Consider the following 13,405-nt stretch of genomic DNA (forward strand, 5'->3'; position numbering starts at 1 on the left):
AGCAGTGGGTTCAATCCCTAGTACAAAAAAAAAAAAAAAAAAAGACAGTAATGGATTACAACTGGTTGAATGACACAGAAAATCATAATCCCATACTGATATGACTAAGGTAGAAAAGAACTCTTTTATATAGTAGAGTACTAATAAATGTAGGTAAGCTAACAGAAATAAAGAATTAGCATTTGGCAACCATCACAGAGAGGGCTAATTCAGGCAGATATCACAATGAACACTAAGGCTGATACATGGAAGATTTTTGAGGAATGGAATGTTGATATCATCTTAAATATCTTCCTATGAAGATATTTGTGGGCTCAAGGAAGAACATCCTGTCCTACTTTCCTGCCTGTCCCAGGGCAGAGGTCAGCACTGGGGCTGAGGCTGAGACAGCAGAAACTGCACAGAGATAGGGCTATTGTGCTCACATCCTTGTGCGGAGTTGAGGCACCTACAAAGAGGGAATTGGTCAATTTAAAATGAAGGGAACTGGAAGGCACCTGCATGAACAGGTGATCAAGGCTGTCTTTTGATACAGTCAGCCAAGAAGAATGTAGCATCATTTCTGTGCATTCCTGCCAAGAATGCATGACTCTGGTCATAAAGAAATACCAGATGAATCCAGGTTGAGGCTCATCCTGTATTCAGAAAGTAAGGTCTATATTGTTGAAAATTGTCAAAGACATGAATAAAGATGAAAGACCAACACTAACTGAACGAATATGAAAAGAGATAACAACAAAATGCAATACATGTTCCTGAATGGAAAATGGAACATGAAGGAAAAATAAAGATACAGGGGAGACAGCTGGTGAAATTAAGTCAAGGGTCTATGCAATTGATGACAGTGTTACACTGCTGAGTTCCTGGGCCTGGAGGTTTACAAAGGAGACTGTCCTTATTTTTGCAAATACATACTAGAATGTTTAGAGTGTCTAAAGACTACTTTCAAATGGTTCAGAAAACAATTACTTAGTGCCAGTAGTTATACAACTCTGAATATACTTTAAAAGTTCTAAATCGAGAAATGAAGGAGGGAAGACAGACATATGGGTAAACTAATGAAAGTTTGTGTGTGTGTGTGTGTGTGTGTGTGTATTTAGAAATGGTGGAGAAGAGTAGAGATGAAGCAAATACAGTAAAATATTAAATGGAAAAACATGGGAAAGGGGGCTGAGAATACAATTCTGCTCAACTTTTCTATAGATATGAAATTAGTTCTCAAAAAAGTAATCAGTACCCTAGGCATGGTGGCACACACCTGTAATCCCAGTGTCTTGGTAGGCTGAAGCAGGTGGAGGGTCACAAGTTAAGATCTAGCACTCCTGGGTTAAATCCCCAGTATCACAAAAACAAAAACAAATTAAAAAACAATTGGGGGGCTGGGATTGTGGCTCAGTGATAAAGTGCTTGCCCCTAGTACGTATGAGGTACTGGATTGGACTCTCCGTACCGCAGATAAATAAATGAATAAGATAAAGGTCCATCAACATCTAAAATATATATATATATATTTAAAGCAATTAGTACATAATTAGGAACAAATATTCTAAAAGGAGAAGCTTCTAAGAAAACTAGAAATCAAAACTAAGGTGCTTCCAAAAAAAAAAAAGAAAAAAAGACTCTAATGCTCAGCACATTTAATCCTTCCTACAATGACCCTAAGCATGGAATTACATAATGCAAACTCTAGCCTAATTAAGCTTTTACTCCGTTTGGCATTAACAGTTGTGGAAACGTTTCAATAAAGGAGAAAGGAAATAAATGAGTATATAGTCTCATTTATTTGTTCTCTATTCCTCTCTCATTTCCACCCATCTTATATTTCAGTCCATGTAATCCAAATTATTCCTAATTTTATCCACAATGTTTCTGTCTACTTTCCATTTTTTTTTCCTGAACTGTAACTTGGCACATATCAATTCTTATGCTAAAATTTTACAAAACATTTTTACCTGGGAGGTGGGGTGGGTGGGTAGGTATGATGCCTAACTCCTAGGAAATGAAAGTGAAGAGACAAAAGATTATGACTCATTGAACTAAATTAACTAAAGTCACTGTACCACACTATCCTGGCTGTGAGACATACTATTACTAATTTCATTTTAAGAAATCCTCCAGAGAAATCTAAAAGCTTAATAAAACGAAGACAGCCAACCAATGATAAAGCCAATTCTGACCTCACTGCCAGGCCGCATTCACTCATAAATCATGTAGGCTATTACCTTGGCTGCCTTAAGTAACATTTCTCTTTCTTCTAAATCTTTTCTCTGTTTCTCCAATTGATCCAGCTTTTCAAGGAATTTGAGCTGTGACCGAGTATCACTAGACAGGATATAATTTTCACTTGCCTGGAAAAAAAAAAGTTTGTATGATGATCCTGGGCAATGCACTGTACATTAGATATCATTATAATTTAACTAAAGACAATAACATCAACACATAGAAGAAGCCAAATTTTCAGGTATTATTTTTGTTTCTGATAAGCAAACTTAACAAAATAAACAAATAAAAACCAGGAACCTTAATCATCCTTAAAATATGAGAGATGATCTAACATTTACATTTCAAAGAGATTTTTCTATTAAACCTCATTGGGAGCTGGGGTAAACAATTAAGCCAACCACAAGAAGAAAAATGCAAGAGAGTATACCATTTACCTATAATTTAAAACTTTTTAGTTAAATTATTGTTGATCTTAGCAGACCTTAACATAAGTAATTAAATCTTAGGCCTACGAAGACAAAAAGCAAGAAACAATCACCTCACTGAAAAATAAACCAAAGACGAAAGTTATCACTCTGGTTACTATGGTTGGGTTAGTCTAACCTTAATAACTGAATACAACTTCTATCAAAATACAACTTAAGACAAGCTGACAAATATTAAAATCCCAAAACCCTGTTTTGAGAATCCCATTAAGGTATGAATTTAGATAGAACTGTAGTCAAAGAAAGTAACTGTATAATCTGTGAGAGTCACACAGAAGTATAACTGTCTTAATTTTTCCATAAAGATGGTAAAATCTGATATGCTAAAGTGTAAATCACTGCTTTTCGGTCTAAATATTTTCTTAGCCTATGAGTACCTATCTGTCCCTATCTGTCCTCTGTCCACCCATGTGTGGTTTGATGGGCAGCAATGATAGGGTGGGGAAGAGCACGGGGATATTCTTGATTTCTTCCCCCTCGTTTTTTTGCTGAACTGGGAATAGAATCCAAGGTTTTGCACTTGTTGGGCAAGCACTTTACCACTAAGTTGCATCCCCAGTCATTTCTTTTTAAATTTATTATTTACTTGGAGACAGGGTTTCTCCAAGCTACTCAGACTGGTCTCAAACTTTTAATCGTCCTGCCTTAGCCTCCTGAATAGTTTATGGGCATGTTCATTGTGTGGGCTTCCCAATCAATATTAAACTCACCCTACCATATATTCATCTCAGTATTTCAGACATCTGAAGGCAACTATATAGCAGAAAAACTGAATGTTAAGTTCAACAGTCAGTGCCTGGCCTGGAAATCAGTGTACAGCACCACTCCCACCTTTGCTTTATCCCCAAGCTTATGGCTGATTCAATTAACTGGGAATGAGAGATTTCATATGCCCAAGATTCTTTTTAAATTAAATTTTTATTGTTGGTATTTAACCAGATCAAAAGAGTATTACATAGTTTAAGGAACAAGGATGTATTAGTGCTACTTATTTTACTTCATGCTTAATACACAAAGAATTCCCAAATGTTTTTTAAAGTTAAACAATACAAGATAGAATATGGAACACATTATAGGCCAACTATAGAGGTTAAACATAATAACAGTGGTTTCTCAAATACTTCATCTTTACCATTTTTGTGTTCAGACACTCTGGAGATAGTTTACTGACAGGATTTAATGTAAAAAGGACAACAAACACTAAATTAAAAAGGGTGCAGACTTTTTAAATTTTAACCCTATCACATTCCCATTTTATTTCTTTTTTCTCCCAACTGCCTCTGGCATCATACATTCTTCCTTTTCTCTTCCAGATACTGCTAAACAAAGGAGTGCCTGTCCTGTTCCCACTGAGTCCCTAACCCTTTCTAAACAGCATTAACCCCAATTTTACTATGTTCCTTTATCTCAGCAGGCCTCACAAACTGAAGACTTGTGTACCAAAAGAGTAGGGCTTTACCATACATACTTATTACATATTAAATGATTTAGCAATGAAAATATGTAGCCCCAAATAATATCAACACCATCAAGTGAATCCCATCCAAAGGAACCACTTATAGTACCTTTCAACCGGAAAATAATGAAACTTCTTCATGGCCACAGGCATACAGAAAACTAAAATGTATCTTCAGTGGGAAAACACCTGGCAGCAAGATCAAAAGCTTTGTAATGCATGCCATTTTTTACTTCTTTACCCAAATATCAGTTTATAGTTTATGATTAATTAGAGAATTATACCTAACCAGGTGAAAGATTATCAAAAGTAAATGGTTCAGAGAAGAAAGAGATGGTGATCTCTCTTTTTAATATATTCAGTGACTAGAATTTCTTACATTGTAAGGATAAAAATAAATCCTAACTGGGATGAACTAAAACACAATGACAAGGCTAAATCTTTGATGCAAAGATTATTACAATTAAAATCTACAAAATAAGGGTGATTTTGAATTAAATTCAAGTATCATTAAATGAGTATTATTTCTGCTTAATGAAGAATGACAATCCTTTGTCTTTCTACATATGCAAATTCCAACAGTGGCATAGCTGTACTAAGGAATGTGTGAGGAAAAGTGGGCACGGGGAAAATCAATCCGAATAGGCAGTGTACAAGACAGGGTTAAGGAAGTATTAGCTTTAAGCTAAGTCAGTGAGGTCTTCCAGGTGGAGTAGATGCTATCCATTTTTGCCTAGGGCAGCTAACTTCTTGAAACATATGTTATTGATAAACAACAGAAGAATTCTATCTGATGGTTACACACATTAGAGCTCTGAGTGGCACTCAGTAAACATTACTTGGAAAAATTATCTTCCATACTAAATTGTACACATTACATTCTGTACAGAAACATTCCACTATAAATGATGATGTACTCATGTATTTCTGAAAAAAAATGATTAAGGTAGGAACAAGGAGAATTCAGTTGTAAAAAATGTTTAAGACACTTTAAAAAGAGTAAAGGGCCAAAAAGATGACTATAATTTCTTCACGTTACAAAATTAAAGATATTAATTCAAACTAGGTTTGAATAGGTTTAGGGTGTTGTTTATCTCCATGGCAACCACTTAGAAAATATACAAAAATGGATGAAGATGTGGCTTGGTGATACAGCACTTACTTGGCATGCATGAGGCCCTGGGTTAGATCCCCAGCAAAAGAAAGAAAATATACACAAAAGAAAATCAAAATGGTACAAGAAAAAAATATCAATTAAACAGTAGGGAATACATAAAATAAGTAACAAAATAGCAGAAGCGCTTTCTTAGTAATTATTTTAAATGTAAATGGATTAAACTTCCCAGTCAAAAAGCAGAGACTGTCAAGACGTTGGGGGGCTTCGAGGAATAGGGGGGCACAAACAAAAACATGACCCATTTATAGATATTGTCTTCAAGAGAAGAATTTAAGGTGAACACATGCCAATACAGTGAAAATTAAAGAATGAAAAAAGATATTCCATGCACATAAAACCAAAAGGAAGCATTGGTATTTATGCTAATATCAGATATATAGACATTAAGTCAAAGTCTATTATGAGAAACAAAGAAACTGGGTGTAGCAGTGTGGGTCTGTAGCCCAGGCTACTTAAGGGGCTGAAACAGGAGGATCACTTGAGTCCAGGAGTTCAGGGTCAGCCTGGGCAACACAGCAAGCAAGACCCCATTTTTTAATTTAAAGAAAGAGAGGCAGAAATGAGAAATCATATACTGATAAAAGGTTAAATTTATCAGAATTGCAATAGCTTGGGTCTTGAATGTCCTCCCAAAACCCATGTACTTCAGGCTTGGTCCACAGCTGGTAGCGCCAAAGGGACGTGGTAGAATTTTTAGGAGATGAAGCCTAGTGTTGAGTTTGGTTACTGGAGGTAAGCCCTGGAAGGAGATATGGGGACCTTGGCTCCTCCTCCTTTTCTTTTTATCTTCCCAGCTGCCATGAGGTCAGCATCTTTCCTCCATTGCACATGTTCCTGCTGTGATATATTACCTTACCACAGGTCCAAAGCAATGGGGTCAATTGTCTATGGATAAGAAGCTCTAAAACTTCGAGCCAAAATAAACCTTTCTTATTTTTTAATAAGTAAAAAATAACAAGTAGCTGTTATAGAACAGAAAGATGACTAAGAAAGATACACCACTGTCAACAAGTGAAGCAGTGTCAAAACTTTTTTCATGCTTTCTCCTTTTCTTTCCTTCCTTCCTTTTTTTTTTTTTGTATTGACTGAACCCAAGGCTGTGCACATGTAAACCACTGAGTTAATACAGCAAAAGACTTTAATACCCTGCTTTCAAAAATGGATAGAATATCTAGACAGATGATAAATAAGAAAATAGATGACTTAACACCATAAACCAAATACATCTAATAGACTATCAAATCAAAACTTAATGAAAGCAAAATACACATTCTGCTCAAGCACATATGGAGCATTCCCTTTGGGGTTTTTGTTTTTGTTTTGGAGTACTGGAGATTGAACTAAGGGGCACTAAACCACTGAGCTACATCCCCAATCATTTTATTTTTATTTTGCGACAGGGTCTTGCTAAACTGCCAAGGATGTCCTCAAACTTGCAATCCTCCTACCTTGTTTCCTGAGTTGCTGAGATTATAGGTTTGTGTCACAGAACCCAATGCATATGGAACATTGTTTAGGCAGACTGCACATTTGTTTAAACAAGTGCCAATAAATTTTAAATGTTTGAATCATACAAAGTATCTTCTCTGACCACAGTGGAATAAAGCTAGAAAGAGAACTGGAAAATTCACAAGTATGTAGAAATTTAACTCTTAACCAATAGGTAAAAAAGTCTCAAGAAAAAAACTTAGATGCAAATAAAAATAAAAACACAATAGAACAAAACTTAGAACGCAGTGAAAGCAGTGCACAGAGGGAAATTTATAACAGTAAATGCCTATATTAGGAAACAAAGATCTTGAGTTAACAACCAAAATCTATATTTTATAGAATTTAAAAAAAGAAGAGCAAACTGAACTCAAGTTAGAAGAAGAAATAATGAAGACTTCAGTGGAGATAAATAAAATTGAGAACAGAAAAACAGGCAAAATTTATTAAACCAAAAGTTGGTTCTTTGAACAGATCAAATTGACCAACCATTAGCTAGACTGACAAAAAGAATACAAATAATTAGAATCTTAAATGAAAGTAGGATCATTACCACAGACCTTATAGAAATAAAAAGGATTATAAGAGAATACTATGAATAGTTACATGACAACAAACTAGATAACCAGAAAAAAAATAGACAAATTCCTAGAATCAATTCTCTCTCTCTCTCTCTCTCTCTCTCTCTCTCTCTCTCTCACACACACACACACACACACACACACATACCCACGCGCACACACAAAATACTGTTATTTTATTTCTCCACAGCTTTTGTCCTGCTGGTCCCATATTTTTGTTGATCAATAATTTCTCTCAAAGATTTATACAAGCAAGAACTTCAGAAACTATGTGTATTTCCTAAAGTTCTAAATAAAACAAAAAAGAAGGAAAATAGAATGATTCCTCCAAGGAACTTATAGGTGGGTGGTGTGATAGCTGATAATTTTCCTGGATTCCTTTCAAAACATGGTTAGAATGCCATGGCAATGACCATTTTTGCAAACTCAAAACCTTGTAAGTTCACATGTACCATTATTCTGTTCAAATCTAGCTATTAACATTCCTTCTTTATCTTTTTTTTTTAAATTCCAGGTTATCTTTTTAATTTTTAAATCCTTAATCAGCCAATATATTTGCCCACTTCCAAAACTACACTTCAAATACATCAAGGGCTTTCATCTTGTTAACAGCATTTCATTTAGTTCACACCACTAGGGACAAGATAGGCTACTCCTGCATATAGTTTTTATAAAGAAGCCAAGAACAGTAATAAGTGGTACCAGTAACAGCACTCAATGCTATAATGGAAACTTACTCAAAAGAATAGGAATGCTAGCAGAGTCCAGACCACTGAAAAGAACTAAAGTCGCCAATATTTCATCCTAATATATCTTCTTTCTCAATCAAATTCTCAAGGAAGAGAAGCCTCAGGCAGAACAGATGCATATTACAATCTATACCGACATAGAAGTTTTGGACACCATTTCAAATTCCAGTTTTTGTTATGCAAGCATATCTAAATAAAGCCAATTAAGAAGACTTTGAATTTCTACTAATATGAAATATATGGCTCAACTATTCTTTTAAAAATACACGTAGAGTATGAATCCATGACCCAAAACTACCCTTTATTCATGCTACAGAAGAGACAAGAGTTCATACTTCTTTAACAACTCCCTTTACCTTGTAAGTAGTCATTCGATGCTGAGCAATTGTCGTCAGTTTTTCTAGAAGGCCTCGTAATCTCTCCTGTGTTGCATGGGAGATCAAGTTCACAGCATCAGAGTTAAGTTCCGTAATGTCATGCTTTTTACCTGTGGAAGCAGAGAAAATCCATTACATGTTTTAGTAGTGGCTGATAATTGAAATAATTAGCACAGCAGGTATTCTGTTCCCCCTGGAAGTCATACCCATTATGAATAAAGGTTTAGAGATTATGATTTTCCTGGTAAAGTCACAACTTCAAAGATCTTAGACATTACATTAATAAAACCTAGCCTGAAGCCTCAGAAAATATAGACATTGTTTCACTTAGCCTCTAGAATCATTCTCCTTGCAAGGTCATTTGTAGGACAAAGTTAATAAGAACACAAATCAAGTCTAGTGTTCAGGGAGGAAAATGGTAACTGCAGAAATTAGTGCCATATTCTGTTAATTTTAGTAATTAAAAAAATAGAAAATTACATTTTGCCCCGTTTGACACTGTTAACAATTTATGGCATTTATTTCAAGGAATTCAGATAGTAAGTCTCTGGTAATGTCTCACCTATAAGACATACCTGTATTCTTTTTGGCCACTACCAACCATGCATATATTTTGCACTAACTCATGTTCTGATAAATTGACCTGGTAATCAATTTACAAGTTGAAACGGGTTCAAAGTTTCATCATTTCACCCACCCTTTTGAATAACTTCTCTCTTCTTAAATAACCTTTTTTCCTTCACTAAATAGGAAAAATGTTCCAGGAAAACAATTTGAACCACATACTCAAAGGTAGAAGCTCATTTACATATTAACCTTATCAGTATTTAAATAGTATTTCTTGCTGGGTAAAATGGCATATGCCTATAATTCAAGTGACTTGGGAAGCTGAGGCTAAGGCAAGAGGATCTCAAGTTTGAGACCAGCCCAGGCAAGTTCAAGGTGACCCTCAGCAACACTGTGAGACCATGTCCCAAAATAAAAAATAAAAAGAGCCAGGGATATGACTCAGGCTCAGTGGAAAAGAGCCCCTGACTTCAATTCCCAGTACTTAAAACACACACACACACACAGAGTAATATTGTTAGGCACAGTGAAACTATCCTTATCAACAGAGATCTAAATCTAAAGATATAGGCAATTAAGTACTCAAATTTAAATGAGCTTTTAAAAATGCTACTATGATTGTTCTTAACATGTACATATATATGCATAGCAATTTTTAAAAATTACTGTTTCATTCTACTTGCTAATTTATATGAAACATGCTCATTCTAATCAAAGGGTGAACAACTCTAGCAAAAATATGACTTATTTAATCCAACAATTCTTAAACAAATTCCTTAACATTACTGTATAATAAATATCAAACTTTAATTTAAAATGTTGTCTACAGTAAACCAAATAGAAGGAAGATATAAATTTTTCCAATTTCTCCTAAACCACACCTTTTAAGATGTAATTAATTATTCTGTAGCAAAATAGAATTCATCTCCAATTTCAGATTCATGCAGGGAAAAAAACAAAACAAATCTATTTTATTATAAACCTCTGCATAAATAAATAGTGAGGCCTTCTATAGAAGAAACAGTAAAATTTCAAAACAATCCAGTGACTAAAATTACATTTAAACATAGGGTAAATAAAAAAAACAAACATATTTCAGGCTAAGTTGAAAGAAACTAAGCACTTAAAAATATTTACTGTTTAGGTGGGAGACCTTTGAAATAATTTCATATATATTTATAAAATAAAGGTAATTTATCTAACATTAAGAATGTCCAATTCTTAAAATATTAACAAATAATTCCAGGGCTTAGAGAAGAACAAATTTTCTAAATTATTTTCATTAGCTGGTAATAAAATACGATTTATTTAAAGTTACAAAGTTAAACAGATATTGTTTCACTTGGCCTGTAGAATCATTCTCCTTGGAAGGTCATTTAGTAGAAACTCTCACTTTTAAGTACAATTCTGTTTTTAAACAAATTCAGCATAGTTGATTCAGGAGAACTAGTTAGTGCATGCATGCTTATATGATTTTATTTAATGTTTGTGCAATTTAATTTAGGTAATCAGGGAAATAAAGAACACAGGCATTTAATCTTCTAACATTATCCAAGCAGAAAAACATATTTAAAAATTTATTTGGATAAATTTATAAGGGGGATAGGGAGAAACCTGCAGTTTACTGGAAACTGAACCCAGGACACACTTTATCACTGAGCTACATCCCTAGCCTACCCCTCTCCCCCCTACTTTTTAAATTACTTTTTATTTTGAAAGTCTCACTCAAATGCTGAAGGTCTCACTAAGTTGCTGAATCTGGCTTTGAACTTGCATCCTCCTGACTCAGCCTTCCAAGCTACTGGAATTACAGGCATCCCAGAATAATTTCAGTCTTTAAGGAATGGCCTTTGTTCTGGCATATTTTGTAAAGAAGGAATTTTATTATAAGTGGAAAACATTCCTAGAAATGCATTAACACCATTCACTCAATGGTTTTATTTTTTATTAAAGCTTATCTAATTCAGAATTATTATTTTGCAGTTGACTATTATATTATGACAACTTTGCATTTCATTATTAAGAAATTAATATAAAAATAGCTGTTCCCTTATTCTCCCAAATCAGAGGCTTCCAAATTATGGCCAACAAGCCCAATCTTATCTCTCTTTATAGTCACAAAGTTTTATGGGAATAGCACTGCAGTGAATTTGTGCCCCCCAATACCTCAATTTATGCTGAAACCCTCTTCCAATGTAATTGTATTTAGAGTGGACTTTTGGAGGATAATGAAGTCACAGGCAGAGCCCAAATGAAAGGGATAATGAGAGATAAGACAGTTACCTCTCTTTACCTCTCTTTTTGCCACATGAGAATACAGCAGGAGGATTACAGTCAGAAAACCATCAAGAGGGCCCTCACCAAGACCCTGATCCTGTAAGTACACAGGGTCATCTCCATCCTCCACAACTATAAGGAATAAATGTTTTTTTCATTTAAGCCATTAGTGTGCTATATTTTGTTACAGCAGCCCAAGAGAATAGTCTTGCCCATTTGTTTACATATTGTCTATGATTGCTTTTGCCTTAAGACAGCGGAGCTGAGCAGCTGTGACAGAAACCATATGGGCCATAAAGTGGCAAATATTTACCATCTGGCCCTTTTTGGAAAAAAGTTGCTGATCCCTGTCCTAAGTAACCAAAAATACTCTTTCAGTGCTAAATTTTTTTTTTTATCATTACAATCAATCTAGTTTAAATTAAACTAGAAATAAAATTTGGACAGGGACAGGAATTGATAAACCTAAGTATCTACTTCTACTCTACCAATGCTTTAGATAATTATATGGCATTAAGGAATTAAAATACCAATAAATTTCCTATATTATCAGAAGAAGGTATAATGCTTAGGCTTGCTCCAAAATTAAGGAACTGGATCCAAACAGTATTATAAAATACACATGCAAAGAAGAAAATACCAGGAAGGAAGGAAGGAAGGAAGGAAGGAAGGGAGGGAGGGAGGGAGGGAGAAAGGGGTTTGAAGGAAAGAGAGGTAGGAAAAACACAAACAGCAAATAAACATTTCACAGATTTTATTAATTCCTATCTTTTCAACTACTCGCAAACTCTAGTTGTTCACGATAAAAAAGACAAATCCTTAATTTAAAGTAGAAATGAAAAGCGGTCATTTGTAGAGCATAGTGTAGTTCAAATATTCATTAATTGTGAAGTAGACTTAAAGTGTGTAGTAGTAATATACTTTGCAGTCCTTAAAAATACCATGGTGAGGGCTGGGGATGTGGCTCAAGTGGTAGCCCACTCGCCTAGCATGTGTGAGGCACTATGTTCTATTCTTAGCACCACATAAAAATAAAAATAAAGATACTGTGTCTACCTAAAACTAAAAAATAAATATTTTTAAAAATATATCATGGATATATTAAAAAATCACAATCAACTCTGTATTAAGCCTTCAATATAAAACACAAAGATTCCTACTCAAGTACATTCAAAGTTCATTAACACCTATCCCCCAAATGTGAAATGGATGAAGAAAAAGAGCTGGTCCCTGACAAGTCCTAGGGTCAAGATACAAAATAATGGCATAACTCAGACACAAAAATACTCTCTCCAACTTGTCTTTTAACAATTCATGTGGAGAAGATTGCAGTCTTACATGGTAATGAGTTTGTGATTTAAGAACAACAAAAAGCTAAGTATCTACATTGGTGTGTTCTCTCCCACATTCTTTCCCACAGTGAAGCCTACTGACAACTACTCCTGGAACTAGACAAAATTTCAGGGTTGAGACAAGGAAAAAGGGACTTGCTCTCAGTAGCTGTTCCTATATCTTATAAATACAAACTTGTAACATGAGAGTGAATTTGCACACATATATGCCTAAGAGCCAAATAAGGAACAGGATAGAAAAAATAATATACCATATTATACATTCATGTAAAAATGCACATCTATTCCCCATCAAGAAACTGGAATAAGGACTGGGATTGTGGCTCAGTGGCAGAGTGCTTGCCTAGTATGTGTGAGGCACTAGGTTCGATTCTCAGCACCATGTATAAATAAAAAAAATAAAGGTCCATTGACAACTAAAAAAATATATATTTAAAAAAAAGAAACGGAATGAAATCTTATCTTCTATTATCTAAATCTTATCTTCTATTATCTAAAGTTATATGGTTTAGATTATATTAATAATCTATAAAATAAAATACTTCTTTTGATAACATCCCCCAAATCCTGATTAATTCTAAAGCCTTATTTAAAACCTCAGAGTTCCAGGTGGTCTCTCTTAATATTTTCCCTCAACAGATTTTCCTATCAGACCAAAATTCATAATTGTACT

At 34.5% G+C, this 13,405-nt stretch overlaps 1 protein-coding gene across 2 annotated transcripts in view; it reads right to left on the reverse strand.

Annotated features, from left to right (window-relative positions):
* The window catches only part of Taf4b (TATA-box binding protein associated factor 4b), a 134,850-nt gene that overhangs the window by 56,159 nt on the left and 65,286 nt on the right, over positions 1–13,405 (reverse strand). Inside the window, exons 11-12 of one of the 2 annotated variants that reach the window (XM_046433398.2) lie at positions 8,516–8,646; positions 2,223–2,348 (exon numbers count right to left, since the gene is read on the reverse strand). In XM_046433398.2, coding sequence (XP_046289354.1) covers positions 2,223–2,348; positions 8,516–8,646 — 257 coding nt within the window. The remainder of the gene's footprint in view (positions 1–2,222; positions 2,349–8,515; positions 8,647–13,405) is intronic. The other variant, XM_046433407.2, reaches the window with a different exon arrangement.

This window comes from Marmota monax, unplaced genomic scaffold, assembly GCF_021218885.2.
Source record: "Marmota monax isolate L192 unplaced genomic scaffold, Marmota_monax_Labrador192_F-V1.1 WCK01_AAM20220418_F8-fsc00126, whole genome shotgun sequence".
NCBI classification, from domain to species: domain Eukaryota; kingdom Metazoa; phylum Chordata; class Mammalia; order Rodentia; family Sciuridae; genus Marmota; species Marmota monax.